The sequence below is a fragment of the Thamnophis elegans genome, chromosome 7, assembly GCF_009769535.1.
Source record: "Thamnophis elegans isolate rThaEle1 chromosome 7, rThaEle1.pri, whole genome shotgun sequence".
In the NCBI taxonomy this organism is placed as follows: Eukaryota; Metazoa; Chordata; class Lepidosauria; order Squamata; family Colubridae; genus Thamnophis; species Thamnophis elegans.
Genome location: NC_045547.1, coordinates 61,084,211 through 61,107,074, shown reverse-complemented (window position 1 = coordinate 61,107,074; position 22,864 = coordinate 61,084,211). Strand labels below are relative to the sequence as shown.

General features: G+C 37.9%; 1 protein-coding gene across 2 annotated transcripts in view; it reads left to right on the top strand.

Moving 5' to 3' along the window:
* The window catches only part of AASS (aminoadipate-semialdehyde synthase), a 38,296-nt gene that overhangs the window by 6,817 nt on the left and 8,615 nt on the right, over positions 1 to 22,864 (top strand). Inside the window, exons 3-20 of one of the 2 annotated variants that reach the window (XM_032220504.1) lie at positions 140 to 316; positions 1,538 to 1,622; positions 2,636 to 2,703; positions 2,797 to 2,943; positions 4,404 to 4,482; positions 4,565 to 4,692; positions 5,899 to 6,047; positions 7,855 to 7,977; positions 8,860 to 8,971; positions 11,447 to 11,506; positions 11,603 to 11,670; positions 13,431 to 13,552; positions 15,896 to 16,022; positions 17,594 to 17,704; positions 19,329 to 19,437; positions 20,105 to 20,245; positions 21,512 to 21,679; positions 22,576 to 22,671. In XM_032220504.1, coding sequence (XP_032076395.1) covers positions 140 to 316; positions 1,538 to 1,622; positions 2,636 to 2,703; positions 2,797 to 2,943; positions 4,404 to 4,482; positions 4,565 to 4,692; positions 5,899 to 6,047; positions 7,855 to 7,977; positions 8,860 to 8,971; positions 11,447 to 11,506; positions 11,603 to 11,670; positions 13,431 to 13,552; positions 15,896 to 16,022; positions 17,594 to 17,704; positions 19,329 to 19,437; positions 20,105 to 20,245; positions 21,512 to 21,679; positions 22,576 to 22,671 — 2,070 coding nt within the window. The remainder of the gene's footprint in view (positions 1 to 139; positions 317 to 1,537; positions 1,623 to 2,635; positions 2,704 to 2,796; positions 2,944 to 4,403; positions 4,483 to 4,564; positions 4,693 to 5,898; positions 6,048 to 7,854; positions 7,978 to 8,859; positions 8,972 to 11,446; positions 11,507 to 11,602; positions 11,671 to 13,430; positions 13,553 to 15,895; positions 16,023 to 17,593; positions 17,705 to 19,328; positions 19,438 to 20,104; positions 20,246 to 21,511; positions 21,680 to 22,575; positions 22,672 to 22,864) is intronic. The other variant, XM_032220505.1, reaches the window with a different exon arrangement.

The following is a 22,864-nucleotide window of genomic DNA, read 5'->3' as shown; positions in this document are numbered from 1 at the left end:
CTGAGCTGCACATTTCTCTTGACCAGTATAGATATAAATTATACTCATTATTCAGAACTAGCATCTAGAAAACGTATCTGTCTTTTCTGCTTTTGTTCATCTCTGCTGTGTCAGTAACCTTTTAATGATCCATCGGCAGGACTATATTAAAGCGGGAGGCATCATACAAGAAGATATTTCCCAGGCGTGCCTTATTGTGGGTGTGAAGAGGCCCCCAGAAGACAAGCTAATTCCCAACAAGAACTATGCTTTCTTCTCTCATACTATCAAAGCTCAAGGGGCAAATATGTCCTTGCTGGATGAGATCCTAAGCAAGGTAATACTGCACTTACTGAGAACTATTGTTATGATAATACCATCATGAAATGCAATAGAAGCAGTGTGAGAATACTTGTCAAGCATGCAATTAACTTTCCATACTATGACAATTTTCTATAATGTGTGTTAGCAGTTTTAAAGGCAAAAAGGAGGAGAAAAATGCATACATTCCCAATCTACTGTTACGCCTTTTTAGACTATATTAATCTAAGCAGGCAACATTCCCTTCAGCGTGGCTTACATTTCAGTAGACAAGCATCAAACGCTAAATTTAATATCTTACTACAATTAAAAGATTTTTATCTTTAATTGGTTTTCCCTTCTGAACCCATCCAAATCTTTCATGAACTTTTCTCCATTCACACAGTAAATTATTAAGTTAGGCAAAGGATTGGAGAGACGGAAATTGTATTTTAGGTTATTTAGAGAAATTCAAGTGGAGCAAGGAAAAGATAAGACAAAAAATGCAAATTAAAAAATCAAGATTGAATTGAAACAAAATAGTCACTAATACTAAGAAATACTCTCTTGGGACAGCTGATTTTCAATTCAGATTAATGATTTTTTAAAAGCATACATAATATTTTGAACTTGTGAATAAAAGCACATTTCTCTTCTGCTACGATTTCTGAAAAGAATATGGTGGCTCAGTGGCTAAGACGCTGAACTTGTCGATCAGAAAGGTCGGCAGTTCAGCTGTTTGAATCCCTAGCGCCCTGTAATGGAGTGAGCTCCCGTCACTTGTCCCAGCTTCTGTCCACCTAGCAGTTCAAAAGCATGTAAAAAATGCAAGTAGAAAAATAGGGAATTCTTTGGTAGGAAGGTATCAGCGGTCCATGGGCCTTCGGCATTTAGTCATGCCGGCCACATGACCACAGAGATGTCTTCGGACAGCGCTGGCTCTTCAGCTTTGAAATTTAGATGAACACTGCCCCCTAGAGTCAGGAACGACTAGCACATATGTGCTAGGGGAACTTTACCTTTACCTTACTATTTCTGAAAAGAAATACATTAAAGCTGGCTTAATCTTTGATAATTGCATCAATCCAGTGAATATGTGCATAGATTTTGTAAGGCACCCAAACCTGATATAAAAACTGAAACCATATTTACCTCTGTTAAAAGTACCTGTATCTGGATCATTGAGATCCAGATGTGAGAAGCAACTTGCAGCCTGGCTTCTATGACTTGACACATGCTCTCTGCTTTTTGTTTTTAGAATATTCGATTGATAGATTATGAGAAAATGGTGGACCACAGAGGAGTGCGAGTTGTAGCATTTGGAAAGTGGGCTGGAGTTGCAGGTATCTGGATTGAATATTAATATTGTGCACTTATTTTTCATGAAGAATATTTGGGGTATCTATGAAGTAATAGTGTAGATAAAGTGATACGTCTGTTTTGTTCAGTTTTAGGGCATTCATTTAGAACAGGGGTGTCAAACTCAAGGCCTGGGGGCGGGTGCTTAGCTCTGGCCCGCGGGGCCACCTTGGAAGCAGAGCTTGGGAGAGCGGCCCTCCTGAGCTCCATTTTCCCTGGCAGAGGGTTGCATGAGGCCAAAAGGGAGCTTGGGAGCCCATTTTTGCTGGCAGAGCGCTTGGGCTGCCACAGGCGCCCCTGACACAAGTGACATTGAGCTGGCCACACCTACCCTAGACACGCCCACCTTGACCACACGCACCCAGTCCCCCCAGTTCAGATACAACCGTGATGCGGCCTTTAATGAAATCGAGTTTGACAGCCCTGATTTAGACTATCTTAAGTTTCTGCAACATATTGCCCTCTTGGACCGTAAGAGTCTACCTTATCACAAGTCAGGCTATTTGTATAGCTCAGTTTCATTTGGGAAGGTTGTAGTTTGCCTGGTAGCTACTCATCTCGCTTCTTCCTATTAAAACAAAAACTGGAATGCAGTGCCTCACTCAGGGGTGGATGGTCTGCATTATCTAATCAGTAGGATAAGCAATAGATGATCTTATCCAGTATTTATTTGAATAGGAGATTGCATTTATTTTTAGGATCTGGTCTGGCTTAGTTTTAGATAAGAATAGGTAGGAACTTTCTCCAACAGGAATCCTTCAAGCACTGCAGGCTAGAGTTCCCTCATTCCTAGTAATTTATTTGATAAAGGTCTGAAGGGATTTGTACTTCTAAACTTCAGAACTAGCCCGTTTTGGAAAGAATGATAATATATTTTTGATATACAAGCTATTTCAATTCCTTTCTATCGTTCAATGTTTTTTTTGTTTTTGTTTTCTTTTGGCATCATGATTGCATCATTTGATTAATAACTGTATAAATTGCAATTCTAATCCAGGTATGATCAATATTTTACATGGAATGGGATTACGTTTTCTTGCTTTGGGACATCATACCCCATTCATGGTAAGACTGTGTGCCAAGCCAAAAGTTGGATTGCAGGCATTTTTAACCTTTCTGAAAGTTTTATTGACAACAGTGTTCTGTCTTTGGTTTCAGCATATTGGTATGGCTCATAATTATAGAAATAGTAGCCAGGCTGTTCAAGCAGTTCGGGATGCTGGCTATGAAATTTCCTTAGGATTGATGCCAAAATCAATCGGGCCACTCACGTTTGTGTTTACAGGGACTGGGAATGTCTCTAAGGTAAGACACATTAATAGATTTTCTCACTGAAACCGTGAGCTATTATCTACATCAGGGTAATAAATATTTTTATAAGCACATGATGCCTATCTACTTTATAAATACTCAATGCAGAAATGTGATTGCCCCAGGTGGCAGGTATAACAAGGCATTGCCCTTATGTCAAAGTGGGAAACTCATGGTCTTCATTTCCAATGAAGCTTTGCTCCTACTTTTTTCTCTTGGCCCCAGGACCACCCTTGCAGATACTACTGAATCTCTCTTATTGTTGTAAGTTGTCTTGATAGTCAAATATGCTACGGGTTTTCACTGGGTTCTCTATGGAACCACAGTTCATGAGAACTGGATGGAGTAAGTGCAAAGTCTCTCTCTCTCTCTCTCCCTCCCTCCCTCTCCCTCCTTCCCTCCCACCACCTCCTCCCTTCACTCTCCCCTCCCTCCTCCCCATCTCTCTCTCTCTCTCTCTCTTTCTGTCTGTCTCTGTCTCTGTCTCTCGCTCTCTCACTCTCTCAAACACACACACACACACACACACACACACACACAAACAATAGACTTTAAAAAAACAAACACACTCAGGCCCTCAAAAGTATAAACATTCTAGCAATAGTCAGAAAGGTAAATTAGGAATCCAACAGGAAATTTAATTTATAAAATTGATATTAGTCAGTAAGGGTTTTTTAACGTTTTGTGGAAAGAAATAAGGGCAAAATAATTGTATTATTTTGTTTAGTTATTAAATTTATATGCCACCCATCTCATTATAAAGCTTCCACAAGACTCAATAGACATTTTTCTCCTTAGCTACTTCTTTTTTCCAAAGGTAAATAAAAATGGACTACAAAAGTTTAGTTGTATTAAAACTGATTATATCCCATAATGGGATCATGTATATTCATTGGTGGAATCTCCACGATTTTAGAGGCTTTCTCAGATCTCCCCTTAGGATTTCTAGGCTGAAAGCAGATATGGAGTCAGAATTTGAAATAGCATGAGGAAACATGTGTTCCGGGGTCCCTCTCTGTAGTATCTATCTTACATTCAGCAGTAGGGTCTACAGGGAGCAAGAAATGAGAACAACAATTGAGAAGGAGGGACTGGTGATCTAAAGCCAGGTAGGACTTGAATCAGAGGTGGGTTGCTCCCAGTTCAACCCAGATTGGGTGAACTGGTAGTAGCACCGGTGGGAGGCTCCACTCACCTGACCAGACGCTTCTGCGCATGTACATAAGCATCGAGCACATGTGCTAGCATGCACACATGCACAAGCAAACCGGAAGTAAAAAAATTGGAAACCCACCACTGACTTGAATGGCATTTTTCCTTGGCCAATTTGAGCATCATACCATTATTGACTTAGCATACTGCCTCTATAAAGTATAGTATGCAAAGGTCTTTCGTATAAATATTATTTCTCATTGGCTTGCATTATTTCTAAAATCTTATATTTTTCTCTGCAGGGTGCCCAGGAAATGTTTAATGCTCTGCCTTGTGAGTTTGTGGAACCCCATGAATTGAAGGAGGTCTCTAGAACTGGAGGTACTACTAAATCAATCATATGTGCATTGGGAATTTGCAGTATCTAGTATCTCTGTCTGATTTACTGCCTACTTCATCACAGACCTTAAAAAAGTATACGGAACAGTACTAAGTCGACACCATCATCTTGTAAGGAAAACTGATGGAGCATATGATCCAGTAGAATATGACAAGCATCCGGAACTCTATACATCACGGTTTAACAATGATGTAAGTAAGACTTCTAATTTTTCTAGACTAGGAGCTCCTTGTTCTTTGACATTGACCATGGATTGTGAGCACCTGCCCTCTAGTTATAAAACCCTTGTCTGAAATTCGTGCTAATGCTGGCCATTCTTGGCAGGGTATCCTACCTGAACAAAGGTGGTTTTTTTGCTTTTTTACTTTGGGTTCTTCAACTGTTGATTACTTAGACCTGCTTCTGGAAAGCCCATGATTTGCATGTAATCCTCAGTGATTACAAGTATCAGCTTCAGAAGGAACTATTTATTTATTTTATTTTATTTATTTGTCAAACATGTACAAGATAACAGGTATAAGAATATACATGGGCATGAACATAGAAAATGGGTATGAATAAATGGGAGACAGTAGGATAGGGACAGTAGGCACACTGGTGCGCTTATGCATGCCCCCTACAGACCTCTTAGGAAAGGGGTGAGGTCCATGCTAGACAGTTTAAGGTTAAAGTTACGGACGTGGGGTGGGGGTTGAGGATATTTTCTGCAATTGAGTTTGGAGCAGTTCACCTTTAGTTTGTATCTATTGTTTGCCCGTGTATTATTGCACTTGAAGCTGAAGTATTCATTGACAGGTAGGACATTGTAGCAGACAATTTTGTGTACTACGCTTAGTCGGTGTAGTTCTAGGTTGTGTAAGCCCAAAATTTCAAGCCTGGTGGCATAAGATATTCTATTGTGAGCAAAGGAGTGGAGGACTCTTCTTGTGAAATATCTCTGGACTCGCTCAATTGTATTAATGTCCGATATACAGTGTGGATTCCAGGCAGACGAGCTGTATTTGAGAATTGGTCTGGCAAAAGTTTTGTGTGCCCTAGTTTGCAGTACAATGTTACCGGAGAAGAAGCTTCACAAGAAGAAGCTTGGTGACTAGGTTGCTGTCACCAAAATTCTCTGCCAAATACCACCAAAGGAAGTATACTTAAGGCTCCTGTTCAGTGAGATAGGGAGAGGATAATTTTCCCGGAGGCGGGAATCAGAGTGGTACAATTGCTCCTCAAGCATTCAGCATTGTAACAGGAGATCCATCTTGACCACTTGTTATCAGGTAGCCTGTTCTGCACCCAAATCTTTTAATGCGAGGGGTACAGTTGATGGAAAAAACCATTCAAGGTAATTAATTTGACTCATGCAATTGACATCACAGGGAATAAGTAAAATACAGTTTCATTTACAGATTGCACCCTATGCTACCTGTGTGATAAATGGAATCTACTGGGAGCAGAAAACTCCGCGCTTGCTAAACAGACAGGATGCACAAAAGCTTTTGACTCCCCTCCAGCCTTCTCCTGCTGCTACAGAGGGCTGTCCTGAATTGCCACACAAGTAAGATGTTTTAACTAGGACATGATTTGGAAACAACCTGCTCAGTATCACAGTGGAATGGATGGGAGTGGAACCAGACTTAGAGCCTGTGGAGCTTGGCTGGCACTGGGGAGCTGAGAAAGCATTGGAAAAGCAATGCCCTTTAATCCCCCCTTTCCTTCCCTTTGCCACTTTAACATTGCTCTAGATACTGCTCAGATGTTCTGGAACATGATGAGAGGCTGTAGGTTGCAGGACAGATGATGATTGGAGTACTGGCCCTAATATATCCAAAATAGCCAGAGGCCAAATTATCTTCTTCAGCTGCTATCTTCATCATTCCCATTATTAAGAGCCGTGGAGGCGCAGTGGTTAGAATGCAGTACTGCAGGCTATTTTTGCTGACTGCCGGCTGCTTGTAATTTGCCAGTTAGAATCTTACCAGGCTCCAGGTTGACTCAGCCTTCCATCCTTCCGACCGAGGTGGGTAAAATGAGGACCCAGATTGTTGAGGGCAATAGGCTGACTCTGTAAACCGCTTAGAGGTGGCTGTAAAGCACTGTGAAATTTATATAAGTCTAAGTGCTATTGCTGTCAGTCATGCTGGCTAGACTGACAGAGTAATAGGTGACAATTTATCTAGTTGCAAGTTAAATATCTCTTTCCTGTCCAATAATAACAAATAGTAATAAAATAGCTTTCCCCAATTTATAAGTTGAACATTAAAAGGCTTGCTGGCAGCAAATATAAATCAAATATCGTTTAAAACCTGTTAGGGCAAGCAAGACAGTTTAAAAACTGCAGATCCGTTTAGATGAAAATTCCTTTGCCTATTGATAGATAACATTGAAGGGTTCCTTGCCAATCTTTACAAATAGCATGTCTTCAAATGATGTCAAGATTTATAGACCAATCATTTGAGTTTGAACAGAATATATCAACTATAGAAAGAGACACATTTAATCCCAATTTTTAGGGTTTTATGGGAAGGATCCTGGAATTACATTTCTAATGAATAATTCTGTGCTGAAGACATAGTTGACTAAATTGGTATCTTTCTGGTCTGTTCTTACAAGTGCAGTAACTTTTCTGTTATTGCTAATAATAATAAATTTTTCTCTACTGAGTTCAGGTATGCATATGCATTCAGCTGCACTTCTCTATTTTGTGTAGGTAACCTGGTGACCTCAGGTAGTTTGGATTTATTCGGTCTCTTGCCACTAGTTGGTATTGATAAAAATGAATCCAAAATATTTGGATAACAACAATTATCTATTTCTGTCTTATATGATCTACTGTGTATGGTTATTGAATTATGATTTCATTAATTTTAGGCATGTCACATTCTGCAGTCTTGATTTTAAACATACCTTTAAAAATACCCAAAATGAATAGGAAAAAATATTCATACTACTATACCTGCGTCTAAACTTAACCTAATGATTAGCATTGTGATAGCATTCTTCCCACTGTTTTCATTCCTTTTTAATAAAATTGTACCCCTTATTTGCTTCTCAAATAATCAGTTTTATTGGGTTTTTTTTCTAATTAATGACAATTTTGCTGAGATGAATGTAGTTAAAGCAGCCTCACTATATAAGCTATAAGTAATGTTGAACACACAAACAGAGACAAAGGAAGATGTAGAACTATTCCTAATTTGGGTCACTGTTCACCAATTAGAACATGGTTAGAGGCTAGATATTCAGAAATACAATTCTCATAATTTATCGAGATACAATTTTTTCCACTTAAATCTATCCATAATGATATTTCATTCATTATTCTGAGGGATTTTTTTGATCAATGGATTATTAATCAATTCTAGACTTGTTGCAATATGTGACATCTCAGCAGACACTGAAGGATCTATAGAATTTATGACAGAATGTACAACAATTGATAGTCCATTCTGTATGTATGATGCTGACCAGCATATTATTCATGACAGGTAAGAGGTTTTGTTTTTAAATTTGTACTGGCTTGCTTTTGATTTGAGGATTCAGAGTTTTTTTTAAATATGTTTTTGGAATTCTTTACTTAACTAGGATGAATGTAATCAAGCATAAGGGATGCCAAAATAATTTAGTTTAAGGAATTTCTGGAAATAAAAGTTTCATGTCCAACCACCCCTTTCTTGGCAGTCATTTGTAAATGAGCCCCTTCTCTAACCACTCTGGCAGGGCAAGGGTTCTCTTAAACAGCAAAAATTAATCAGACTTTTTGGAAGAGAAATGAATTTTTTGTTCTGTGTACCATTTTCTTTTAAGATGAAAGCCAGATTTGGGAAGTAGGCCATGCTCCCTAGAATTCCTTAGACCAAGGGTATCCAACTCAGGGCCCGGAGCTGTATCTAGCCTGCAGGGTGCTTAGATCTGGCCCATGGAACCACCCTGGAAACAGCAAAGAACTGGCCCGTGGTGCCTCTGCCAGAGGCAGAGATTTGCAGGATGCTGTTGCAGCAGAAAATGGAGGTTGTGAGAGCTATGAGTGGCCCTCCTGAGCTCCATTTTAATGGCAGAGGGTTGTAGGAAGCCATCAGAGCCAAAAACGGATCTTGGGAGCCCATTTTCAGTGGCAGAGCACTCGGGCTACCACAGGCACCCCCGACACGAGTTACATTGAGCTCACCTTGGCCACGCCCATCGTGGGCTCCCAAGGTCAAACACAACGCGGCCCGGCCCCAATAAAGTCGAGTTTCACACCCCTGCCTTAGACCTTATCTGATAAGTGGTCTTCTCTATTTTAAGAGACAGCTGTTCTCTCCCCCGACACCATTTATTACATCTTTTTGGCTGTTCATTACATGGAATGAAATGTCTCTCTCTTCCAGTGTGGAGGGACTTGGGATTTTGATGTGTTCTATTGATAACTTACCAGCTCAGCTTCCAATAGAGTCAACAGAATGTTTTGGAGACATGCTGTTCCCCTATATTGAAGAAATGGTAAGTAGAGGATGCACCTTTTGATCTATTCTAAATAAAAGAAATCTGCTGTAAAATGTAACAGGCTTTCATGAAATGATTTCTGAATATTCTTTTTTTTCCATCTTGCTAAAGTTTAATCTCTTCAAATGGTTTAATATTTTCAAATATTGTTGGACAGCTTTCCTTTCTTCCTCTGCTCACATTGCTTGAGAGAAATTCATCATCTGGGAATAAAAATGTAGGAGATGAATGTTGCATAAATATAGTATATCATATAGGAGCTGTTTCATTGAAGTTGTCTTCCTACCTAAATTATGATGACTCTTTTCTGGATAAGTTTCATTTAGCTAATTTGGGCAGTTCTTCAAAAGGTGGCTAGTGAACCTTTTTTTAAAAAAAATTGCAATGGATAATATTGTACTATAGCCCAATCTGATTGGCTATGTGGTATCACGATATCAATACATTTGTGGTATTTAAAGTGGAAAATGGACATTATTGGATTGAAAAAAATACGACTGTAAATAGCTATGGTAAAACCGGTGAAAAATTAGACAGCAGAAAACCTCCAATACAGTGGTTATAAAACTTAATACAGTTTTCATTTGCACTGAAAATATATTTTGGATAGAGTTGCTTAAAGTATTAAAGTGGAGTCCTTGGTAATAAAGTAATAAAGTGGAGTCCTTGGTGCTCTCTGAACTTGGTTTTTTGTTTTCAGATGTTTTATTACCTGAGTAGATAACATTATCAGAGGTAGTGAGTATACAGTTTACTCCCTGTTTATATATATGTAGTAGCTTACGCTACCAGTGTTGATAGGAATGCAGTTTTCTCCTCGATAGTTTCTGATTATGATATTGGGTTTTTTTTTTGCTAGATTTTCTCTGCTGTTAATTCTTGCTTATCTGGGTTTTGGTTGCTAGAGTGGAATGTGGACTTTTTGTTTCCTTCTTAACTTTTTTATTGGCTCTTTTGAATGGTGTGACACACCTTACATCACAAAAGCAATGCTTTTGACATTTGAAAAAAAAAGGGTGCTACGGATGCCTCTGGGAACTATAGTTAACCTGATTTTATTTTTATTTTTATTGATTCGTCCAATCAAACAATTTTCTGACAACTGATAAATAGAGATTAGGAAAGATTTGTGATTAACAAATCTTATCTGGAGATGGATATGACTATTGCAATGGTTTTCTAGGTAGTAGGCTGCAATTTAATCACTAATTATGTGATATGAAAACAGTGAACTAAGTATATAGCAGCATTAAAATAGCTATTAAAGATAAATATGTTAAATATGTTAAATTTTAATCAATTTCGATTACGAATACATTTTAAAATGGAGACATCAGAAACCGAATTTGGGATAATCTCATATAAGACTAAGCTATTCTGTTGACTAGAAATGGACTTCAAATGTCTTCTTAGCAAATGAAAACTATTTTATGGTGCTTCCAATGCAAGTTATTCCTTTGCTATAAAGAATTATTCAAATTATTAAAACTATAGCATTCACAGTCATTCCTTGTAAATGTGTTTTTTATTTTCCATTTTCATTTTCATACAATCACATATATACTGTGCATAACCGGGGTCATATAACATTAAACAATAAACACAGCCATTCCTCTTGTCAACAAAACCCCCTAAAATAAAGACCCAATGCACCTCTTCGACCCTCCATACACCCTTTCTTTCGCCCCCCTCCAACTTTCCATCTTCCCTCCATCATTCCCCTCTACCCTACTTCCCCTCCCCCTCAACAGTCATTGATGTGACTGTTTGCCTATCCCTATTTTAAACTCTGCTTCTGTAAAATCCAGTTATTAAACTGGTTTGTTATAGTTTCCTGAATAGTTTCTTTTCTGTTGTGATATGAAAACTTATCTTTCTTAAATTTAGTTCCTTTCTAAATCTTGTTCTAGAGCAAAAAGAATATTTTATATTACTTTCTAAGAATCACAGTTCTTGTCTCTCTTGCTTTCTAGATAAAACCTGTAATTATCAGGGAATGTACAAAAAGACAGGTCTTGTAGATTTCGCTTTTTGCTTGTATTTTGCCATTCTTCTTTTCTTCCTGCCTTTCAGCTTTTGTATGTGTCACAGATCAGGCCTCCTATGGATAAAAAGTTGGAACTGGTTCTTGATTTCCTCTTTAGAAAATTGTACATATATAATATAGACTATGGTATAAAAATATATTGTGCTTTATCCTTCTCACTTCAGTGGTGTCAATACAGTATTAAGTTAAAACGTGAAAAAGTTAATCCTAGAAAAGCCAATTAACGTTCCAAAATTTTTCTCATTTTCAAAAATAATGTGGCTACTATTGCAGCCAGCTTTTTCATCTGAGTTTGTCTTGACAGTTTCTATGCTTTTAATAATTTTTTGCCCAAGGTTCTCTTACCTGTCCAACATAATTACATATCTGAGCATGTGTGTCTACGTGAAAGCAAATATTCTAACAGAAAACCTTGCTCTCCACAGCTCCTCTCTGATGCTTCAGAGCCCCTGGAAAGCCAGAATTACTCACCTGTAGTTAGAGATGTAAGTCTTACAAATCAATTGTCTTTCTTCCACACATTTTAAATAGGAAATCTGGCATGTAAAGAGAGTAACAATGGCTCTCCTATATCTTTCTAGGCAGTGATTACATCCAATGGTTCACTGACTGATAAATATAAATATATCCAGAAACTGAGGGAGAACAGGTAGAGTACTTTTTTCCTCTTCAGAATATATTCATCTCAAGTGTAAAATTATTGAGTCTATTTGTGCATGCTAATATCAGTGTTTTGTTTTATTTGATGAGGTTAACATAGCAATCACAACATGTCTACGTAAAGGCATGCAAAAACAAAAGGAGCAAATATGAACCATTCCTTCTAGTGTCATCACTATCGATGAGATATTTGTGATTCTTTGGGGAAATGTTCAAAGTTTACTTTTAGATCTGATCATCTGAATTACAGTCTCTTGCCACTGAAATATGTGGTAATCTAAAAATTCACCTAAAGGTGACATTGTCATTGATTTGAAGGATTCATCTGAAGGCAAATCAATTTAGTGCAGAATTCAATTGATATAATAAAGTGGTTTCTGCACTTTGTGATTGTGGGGACAGGCAGACAACAACACATATGTCTTTTGTGCCTGATCAATGCACATTTGAGGACCTCATGGCAGTACAACAGAAAGCAATTAATGTTACTAGTTTCTGGGCAAGATCTGTTTAACTTGTACATATTTTAATCTTGTATTTTATATTTTAAATAATATGTCGTATACTATGCATTATTTTAATTGTGATGCTTCTGATACGATTAAACAAATAATGAAGTGGCCTTATATAGCACCAATTCTGAAAGGGTTACATTGGTTGCTCATTAGCTTTTGAACGCAAGATGCTGGCATTTAAAATTTAGCCAAGGATCACACTGGGAGAAGTAATGGTGCAAAGTAGCTGAAATTCTTCATCTTTTTCCTCTTGGGTTTTTGGAGGGATTTGGATTCTTCTTTGTTTTAAAATGTACGTTCAATCATGTTTTAAGACTTAGGCTATATTTCTGTGTGTTTCCCATCACACAATTCAGAAAAAAACATGTTACCATTTTTAGCAATTTTGGACAGAGGAATCTTCTAGGGATTGTAAGTGATAGTTGAGGCTTGTTTTAATCTCTTAATGATTCTATTTCTCTATAGAAGTGTTTCTTTCAGTACCCTCCCAAGAGAGAGGGAGGGGAATCCATGTTGCATAAGGGGAGGTAACTTCTGGTCTTACATTGATTATAGAAGCTTCTAGAGCAGCATTTTTAAAGTTTGGATCTCAGAATTCTTTTGGAAAAAAAGTTCCACCAATATCATGCAGCCCTGGGTCTTTTCATTGTACACTCCTGGCCTCAGGCAATATATTTAATGCTGCCATTGTAGTCTCTGTAAATTTTGGGTTGTGGCAAGATGAGTTGTCCTGATGTAGTTTGGGATGATATAGTAAAAGTTGTGGGATTAAACCCTATTGTCTATTTATTATCATCTTTACTTTTGTGAATGAATTCAGACTGGCTAGCTAAAAGGTTCTTACACCAATATTTAAACAAGTCTCACTGATCAATAGAGCAATGGCTGTACTCTCTTGGGCTGTACTTAATAATATATGCTGATATTATGACAGCAGCAGAAAGGAACATATATTGATTTCACTGTAACCTTGTAAGTGTAAAGCTACTGCTAGAGTTAGTAGAGGAATAGAGACAGAGGCATAAATTCGCACAATATTAAACTGACCATTTTCACCGTCAAAAGCAAATGCAATATTGAATTTTTAAAAATATGGGCTGAAGTTAAATGAGCTCTGAAGGAATAAAACTCTAGTAATCAAAAGTTTTCAAAGCTAATTTATAATGTTAACAATTTTCATGTTTATTTTACTGATATTTACTTTTAATTGTATACATCTATATATATATTGTAGGGAATATATGCAATCCCTGACCATGGATAAGAAGAAGAAGGTTTTAATACTTGGATCTGGATATGTTTCTGAGCCTGTAGTAGAATATCTTACAAGAGACCCCAATGTTGAAATAACAACAGGTTTGTAAGTAAGGTTATAACCCTAAAATCTCAGCATTGTTTAAACTAGGGGAGTTTCATTTATTCAATTTCTTTCAATTTATTTGAGAAGAATTATGTCTTTGTTCCTTCTTTTTGTTCTTGGCTGGGGTGCAGGTAGTCCTCACCTTATGACCACAATTAGGACCAGAATTTCCATTGTTCAGCAAGTCAATTGTTAAGGCAGTCATGCCCAATTTTACAGTCTTTTTTTAATCATGATTGTTAAGTGAATCAATGCAGTTCACTGAATCAGGCAGTCATTCTGGCTTCCCCCATCACTTTGCTTGCCAGAGAACAACTGAGAAGGTTGCAAATGGTTATCAGTGATGCTGGCACACTGTAACCAACATAACTACAAGATGGTTGCCAAGTGCCCAATTTTTTTTTTTTTGGCCTGATCATGGGGATACAGCAATGGCTGCAATAGTACTAGCAATAGCACTTAGACTTATATACCACTTTACAGTGCTTTACAGCCTTCTCTAAGCTATTTACAGAGTCGGCCTATTGCTCCCAGTAATCTGGGTCTTCATTTTACTCACCTCGGAAGGATGAAAGGCTGAGTCAACCTTGAGCCAGTGAAACCTGAATTTGCCAGACTGCTGGCAGCTGGTGGTCAGCAGAAACAGCCTGCAGTACTGCACCCTAACCACTGCGCCACTGTGGCTCTTGCAAGTGCAAAGGCTAGTCATAAGTCACTTTTTCAGTGCCATTTGAACGATCACTACAGAAGTGGTTGTAACTCAAGGACTACCTGTGCAGGCCATTGGGTGGAATGAACATGGGGCAGAAAGGCATCACTCACAGAAACATCCTTCCATGAAAACATATCTTAACACTAAATCTTATGAAAAAAACTACTTTGTATCCCACTTACTAAGTTTTGAATTACTTCAAGAAATGGGTAAAAGCAGAAGAAGGCAAGCTTGTGTTTCAGTGCCAAGGGGTTCTGTAGATCTTTAGACCTGCATGTGTGAAAATTTGCTTTGCTCTTCCATCATCATCATCATCATCATCATCATCATCATCATCATCATCATTTGGTTGATTTTTTAAAAATCTAATATGGAAGGTGCCTGGAGTTGCTATGACTTCTATGACTGACGTTTATAGATGTTTATAAATAAATAAAAAACACACATCTGAGATACCTAAATTAACCCAATATACCGGTGTGCATTGATGTTGGTAATGTGCTTCTAGATCTTCTCCTGGAAATATGCTGCGTTCCTTTGGAATTAACTTTTTCAATACTGCCATTAGCATCTCTGCATTTTTTTTTTAAATTGCAGAACTGAGATTTGAAATTGAGAATTGAAAATTGGGTGGAATCTTGGGCCAGCTCTTCTTACTGGGATTATTCTTTATTTTTTTATAACTTCGTTTAGTGATGTTCTCAATACCTCTCCATCCATGACTGATAAAATTGTAGGATGGGGTGATTTTTCTTTTGCTTGATTTTAGTGGAATTTTAGTGGAAGATCCAGAGCCTTATGCTACTTGCTAGCAAGTTGAGTTAAAATGTACCTGACTGCCTACAGTATCACCCACATTAAATCTCTGCCTGGTGGAGAATGTGGGAGTAGTTGACCTGAATGGCTTAGAATGACTAAGCCATCATTTCATTATTTTCATTTGTTGATACTCTTGATTTCTTTCCCCTCCAAACAGTTTCTTCGGTGAGCCTTTGTCCTAGATCAGGTACTGCTTTGCCTGCATGGATTAGCTTAGTTTTAGCTAAATATTGATCAGAACTCCTCCTTCTGTTCTTGCCACTACGTACCACAACATGGTTTTAGAGAACACTCACTTTTTGGTCATGATTCTACAGATAATAGTTTCCACCAATAAGGCTTGTTTGTTGAAGTTTTATTGCTCTAATCCATCTGATACCTCGTCCTTTCATCTTAAAATGCTGCCTCCCTGTTAGAATGGCTGCCTTCAGAAACCATTGCAAATTGCGGAAGTTTATTACACCTATTTTATTGCCTAAGAAAAATAATTTTGCCAACTTGTGATGGCTAAAGTACCAAAAAAATTCCCATCATTGGTTTACATGACCAATTGAGCTTTATATCTCACAGATAATCCCCTTCTTTTCTGGATGGTTCAGCAAGCTATGGCTAATCTGATAAGGATGTGAAACTTTCTGACATTGTTTCAGTGGAGGAGTGCATGAGAACAAGGTTTTCCTGATCTCATCCTGCTAATGCTAAGCTATGGTTCTGGTTTTGAGAGGCAGCATCAAATCAAAGATAATATACAGGTTAAAAATACTGTGGGAGCCAGTCTTTTTCATCTATTATTTGCACTCTCTAATAGCCTCTATCATGAAGACTCAGCTTGAGCAGTTGTCCAAGAAATACAATAATGTTGTTCCCGTCATTATGAACATCACAGAAGACGAGAGATTATCATCCTTGGTGAAAAAACATAATCTTGTTATTAGGTCAGTATTTGATCATCCATTTCAGAAAGTGAAAATGAACTGTTCCAGAATAAACCTTGATAATTTAAGCATCTGATTCCTAGCAGTCACCCAGGTTGGAATTTTATTTATTGAAATCTTTTAGGTGTTTACCTCCAAAATATGGGCCCATCATTACATAACATTAGCATTAAACAATAAAAATGAATTATAATGATACAATGATCGCAAAAATAAAGTCTAAATGTATATGTTAATATCTCTGATAAGTATACTCTGATGAAATATAGTGAAATTCCCAAAATATTATATTATAATTCATTTGGTCTTATATAGATGTTGTCTTTTCTATTATTTAAAATGTTTTGGGTTTTTTTTAAACTAAGAACATGTTGCAGGCTAGTGGAAACATACAGTACATTTTCTGGTTCAGGTGGTTTTTCCCCAAAGAACTCAGGATTATATATGCTAATTTTCCCCAACTTGGTGTTTTCTATGGAGTTTGATGGAAGATCATTATCTGGAACAGCACAGTTTGAGAAAAAAAATGAGATGTAAACTGTCTCCCTTCTTCCCTCCCATTTTATTCTTAACAACATCTTTGTGAAAGAAGGGTAATAAGTAATTCACTCACTGATATTATTTATGTATTTTATTTATTAAAAATGTACTGTACGGCTGTGCATCTAAAGCAAATAACTGAGTGGAAACAAATACAAACCGAAAGAGACATAAGAAATATAAAAGCTGAAGCATCTTATGCATAATTAAAAATCCCAATGCACTATATCAAGTTCCTAACAACTCTGCCTTCTACTAATTTAAACCCAGTTTGTTCCATTTGAAATTTGTCATAGTAACAGACGAAGTTCATAATTCTGATTTCGGTGAACTATGTAGAACTAAAGAAGTATGTTTTGCTATGTGTGGGTGTGTGAGTATCCATGCAAACGCACACACAAGAAAGCTCATGTAGCAAGAACTAAAGGCATTAATTGCCTCACATTTAATTAAGTATTGGTCCATTTGAGTTAGCACTGACAACTAATGATTTCCCATAATGATTGAGCAGAAAGAGGAAAAGGCATAGGTCTTCCACTTTCAAATGTTTACGAGGGATTCCTGATTTAAACCTGGATCATTACATATGTAGCAGTGCCCTAGTCCTCTCAAAATTTCATTTAGCAATTTGTATATGTTTTATAAAATGCTGCTTAATAACATTTAAAAAATAAAGTAGAACAGGTTCATATTTAGAGGCAAGCAAGTTAGTCCCTTTCTCAGAAAATTTATTTTAAAACATCTTGACAAATATTTCCTTCTTAAACCTTGATACGGAATACTATTTGTGGATGTAAGTGTGCCTGAAAAAAAGTTATTTTTCTGTTCGCTATGTGACCTTATTTTAAAAGTCAGAGAATGACCTTTCCAATTAAACTGATTTTATAGAAATCGGTAATTATGGGCTGCCTTTCTCTTTAGAAATGAGATAAGAGTGGCCTGGGTTTTCTGCCTGTTTTGACAGCATAAAAGAGAACTGGCATTTTCTAGTGTTGACCTTGCCCTCACTTTTTCACCCCTCTTGTTTTTAGTTTGTTGCCATATTCATTCCATCCTCTGGTTGCTAAGAAATGCATTGACAGCAGAGTGAATTTGGTGACCGCAAGTTACCTGACGCCTGAAATGAAAGAGCTACAGAAAAGGTATGACCCACCATGTTTGAGCACTTAGCATCCTCTGCAGATTTCTCAACATCATTCTTGAAGCTGAATGTAAGTTTAAGTCAGGCAAATGACTTAAATGTGGATTATCTCCAGGCACAGAGATTTCGCCATTTTAATCAGAATATCAAAATCCAGCATGGCTAAGTCACAATTTGACCCCATCTTGTGACAAACATACAAATGAGACAAGATTTGTGACAACTCTGCCATACTGCTGACTGACAACAGTCTGGCCAGTCCTCACTTCTCCTTCCGATGTCACTTCCTCCAGCAAGAATGGATAGCTGGCCTCAGGGTTTTTTCCCTCAAAATCCATGGCTGGATTATCTCACTTTAGATAGACAACCTTTTGGTGGCAACACTTAACTGTTTTTAAGAGGATGAAACAAAGCAGGCAGGATGATGCCATATCCCTATATGCTTGTCTTCTCAGCCACCCACCCCCACGTTTCTGCTTTGTTTTATAAGCCATTAAACATGTAGCCACATGCAATAGGATTTTTTCCCCCAATTTTCTCACCTCATTGGGAACCCATACCAATGACTTTTGGCAGTTATAATAGGGAGGTACACTAGAAAGAAAAGGAAGGGAAGGAAGGAAAGAAGGAAGGAAGATTGATCAAAGACTGACCTGGAATCAAAAGTTAGGTTTGAAAGAAAGCCATCTAAATGAAAAAAAACTGTGTTTTCCAGATAATTTATTGTTTGTAGAAAGCACATGTATACCAGTATAGCTTACTCATTGAAGGTATCAAGTGGGTCCCATTCAACTCACTGCACCGATATTTGAAAATAACTTGAAATACAATGAATTGTATGTACCCTGCCTGCTGGAGCAGTGTCTTTCAACTTTGGCCTCTTTAAGACATATGGACTTCAACACCCAGATTTCCTCGGCCAGGATGGGTTTCAATTCTGGACGTTGAAATCCACACTTCTTAACAATTGCAAGGTTGAAAAACCTTTGTTAGAGGATGGTTTGGGAGCTACTGAGTTCAATCAACAGTGGAATATAGGTAGTCCTCGACTTGTAACCACAATTGAACCCAAAATTTCTATTGCTAAGTGAAACAGTTAAGTACATTTTGCCCCTTTTAGGACCTTTCTTGCCACAATTGTTAGGTGAATCACTACATTTGTTAAGTTAGTAACACAGTTGTTAAGTGAATCTGGTCTCCCCATTGACTTTGCTTGTCAGAAGGTTGCAAAAGGGGAATCACATGACGCTGGGACACTGCAACCGTCATAATATGAACCAGTTGCCAAGTCTCTGAATTTTGATCACTTGGTTATGTGGATGCTGCAATGGTGGTAAGTGTGAAAAATGGTTATGTCACTTTTTTCAGTGCTGTTGTAACTTCAAATGGTCACTAAATGAAAGGTTGTAAGTCGAGGGCTACCTGTAGTTCAGGGGTGTCAAACTGGCAACCCACAGGCCGGATGTGTTGCATGCAGGCCATGCCCACCCCAGTTCCTCGAAGGGAGAAAATGTTGTGATATATCAGATGATGGCAACATGATGCCGTGCATTTGACACCTGTGCTGCACTTTGTAGAGATACCTTGCTGTTGCTTTCTACCTGACATCTTTCCTTGTATTATAGCGCAGAGGCAGCTGGTATTACCATTATCAGCGAAGTAGGTTTGGATCCTGGCCTTGATCATATGTTGGCAATGGAATGTATTGATAAAGCAAAAGAAGTGGGTGCTACGGTAAGCTCGACTGAAAAAAGAATCCACGTCATCGCCCACACTCCTTCTCCCAGGTTTTGTTTTTATTCTCCTCTTCTTCCTTTGAAAAAATGGAAAGCTTTTCTCTTTCCTTTGCTTCTTCTATGAAGCATCAGGTTTTACTGCACACAAAGACAAAATGGAAAAGACAAATTCCGATGAATGGTGAGTTTTGAATTTCACCCGAGCAAAGTCTATGGACTGAGGAGCAGATTAAGTCCCGCAGAAAGTAATAACATGCAGCTGCTGTAATTTTAATACATTTATAATAAATCCCATCATTTTCAGAGGGGTGTGCAGGAGACTCCCCTTCACGTCCACCCATTTCATTTTCTGGAGCTCATAGATAGCTACGGGATTGCAGTTAACTCACTTTGTGATTTGTTTGTGCTTAGAATGTGCAGGCTTTAGATGAATAGAAGATGCTAGGTTAATTTTTAATTCTTTTTTTGTTACTAGACATTATAAAAGTTAAATGAATGAATTTCTAAAGAAAACTATATAAATGTCTTAGCTGTCTTTCTGTAGACATACTGCAAAACTATATTAATCAGAAATATAGAGTTAGACTATGTTAAATAAATTCAGGAATCTCTATTGTATAAACTAACTGAATTTAGATTGAGAACTTTATTTTCATCAACTCCAGGTGATCTCCTACACTTCCTTCTGTGGAGGCTTACCTGCTCCTGAATATTCTGACAACCCCCTGAGATATAAATTTAGCTGGAGTCCACAGGGAGTCCTGCTAAACACAGTTAAACCTGCAACCTATTTAAAAGATGGAAAGGTGATGTAATTTCTCTCTAAAAGTATAAACATTTGTTTGTATGTATGAGTGCTTTCAAGTCCATGCCTTTCTTGTAACATTTTCACAAATGGTCTGCTGTTGCCTTTCTCCTGGAACGGAAAGAAAGTGACTGGCACAAAGTCATCCAGCTGGCTACATACCTAAGGCAGGATCAGAACTCCTGGTTTCTAGCTTGATGATTTTAACCACTGTATCAAACTGGTTTCCATGTGTATGTTAAAATGAAAAGGTGGTTAATAGGTATATCAGGTTGAGGAATTTTGAAAACTTCTGAAGTGAACAAAGTTAGTTCTTAATGGAACATTTTCATTTTCAGTTAGGGAGGGGCAGATATAACTGAGCCGATCCAAGCACAGCCATTTTTGTATCACTACCCCTTTCCAAAGTTCTCTTTCCCATGTCATCCATGGTTAAAGGAAATGTAGCCTTAGCTGTCAATCACCTGTTCTATTAACTAAATTGTCTAGTTCAGGGGTGTCAAACTCCCGCCCCGTGTGCTAGATGCGTTATGTGCTGGCCATGCCCAATTTAGCAAAGGGGAAAAATGTTATGATATGTTATGTGATGTTGCTGTGGCACCATAAGTTTGATACCCCTGGTCTAGTTCCTTCTTTTTAGAATAATCCACGGACAATACAATGGTCCCCTAACTGCTAGGTGGTGAGGTGATCAAAGAAGAAATCACTCTATGGGGGAGATAAATTTGATAAATAATATAAAAGCAAGAAGAGTCTTCATGCTGCTATGATTTGCATGGAGACTGTTTTAAAGAAAAGCAAAATATTGATCAGCTCGAAAAGGGCTGATTTCTCCTAATTCTGAATTAAATCTCCTTTGAATTCAGCCACACCCATTGGGACACGTTTGAAGAGGAACAAACAATTTGGCATAGTAATAATAACTTTTCTTACTTCAAAAGACTTAAAACATGAGGTTATGTTAGTAACCTAGGCTTTTAGGACATGAATCAGTAAGATTTGAGGCAGTGTCAAAACTAGTTTTAGGAAAGTTTCTGTTAAGGGAATGCAGGTTATGTGTGCCATGTAGCACACTGAAGGTCTTGTGAAAGAACAGAGGACAGAGCAGGGACCTGAAAGGAAGTGGCCATAAATAATATTTGGGAGAAATGCTCAACCTTCACAATTGTGGGAGACAGGCATTTGTAAAGAGGAGCTTACAAAGTTTGGTGAGCCCTGTCCTCAAATATAATACATTTACATGATTGTTATTTTTCATAATCCTTAGATTATTAATATTCCAGCCGGAGGAGCTTTGCTTGATTCTGTTACTGTCATGGATTTTTTCCCAGGATTAAATTTGGAAGGCTTTCCAAACAGGGACAGTACAAAATATGCTGAACCTTACGGCATTCAATCAGCTCACACTCTTTTAAGAGGAACTTTAAGGTACACGGTAGGTACATTTGGCTTCATAGAAGTGTGATTGATCTTAGAGAGATCATGGGCACCCACAGAGGAGGGGGGAAATGACTCAAACCACATGGATTATGTATTTGCATGGGATATGGAACAAAAGGATGAAAGATGGGCTTTTGTGTTGTGATATCATAATATATACATAATTGTTTTTGCCTCATTGTGGTTTTTAATAGATGCCTGTGTTAGAAAGCTGAAGGTACTGTATGTCCACACCAATTAAAACACTAGTTAGTTGTCCTTTGGTTTTTAATTCTGGAACAGGAGGCTTTTTTTTAATGGCCCCTCTCATATGTGGGATCCTACTGGTTTATCAATCGGTTCGCTGAGTTCACGTGTGTGCAGTTTACTTAACGTGCCTGACTGCTGGCAAGGAAAACAGTTGAGGTCCGGCAATCCACTCTGCCGTGCTGATCAGCTGGGCTTCGGAAAAGGAAATATAGGTGAGTGTAGTGCAGGGGTGGGCAGACAGGCCCACTTCAAAGTCGGAGCAAACCAGTTTGCTCCCAACTGATAGAACTGGTAGAATCCCACCCCTACCCCTGCTTTACACGCAGATAATCCACAACTTGCAACTATTTGTTCAGTGTCTGTTCAAAATTACAACAGCACTGAAAAAGTGATTTATGGGTGGTGCTCACAGTTATGACAGCTTCCCCATGGTCATGTAATCGAAATGCAGGCTCTTGTCAATTGGCATCTAACTGGTTGCAGTGTCCCAGGGTCCCGTGATTACCATTTGTGACCTTCCCAACTGGCTTCTGACAAGCAAAGTCAATGGAATCAATATTGTCATGACCTTTTTCATGCTTATTAGATTAGTAGGTCTGAAGGTTTGTGTCCTTTCCTAATCCTTTCCATTTGTCTTTCCAGGGTTACTGTAAAGCTATAGAAGGTTTTGTGAAATTGGGACTAATAAATCAAGAACCCTGTCCTATGCTTAGTGCGACTGCACCTTCTGTAAAATGGGTAAGTTATACCCGTTCCAAATGAGAGAAATAAAACTGAGGTTGGTATGATAATTAGTTCCTGTAAATTTAGTAAGTCTACAATATGCATTGTTTTAAATTAGTGTAAATAAGAGCAAACCTGTAAAATCATTTTCTTTTGAGGGGTTTTGAGTAGAGTGGCCATCATTCAGAAGGCCCAAACTTTGGTGTCT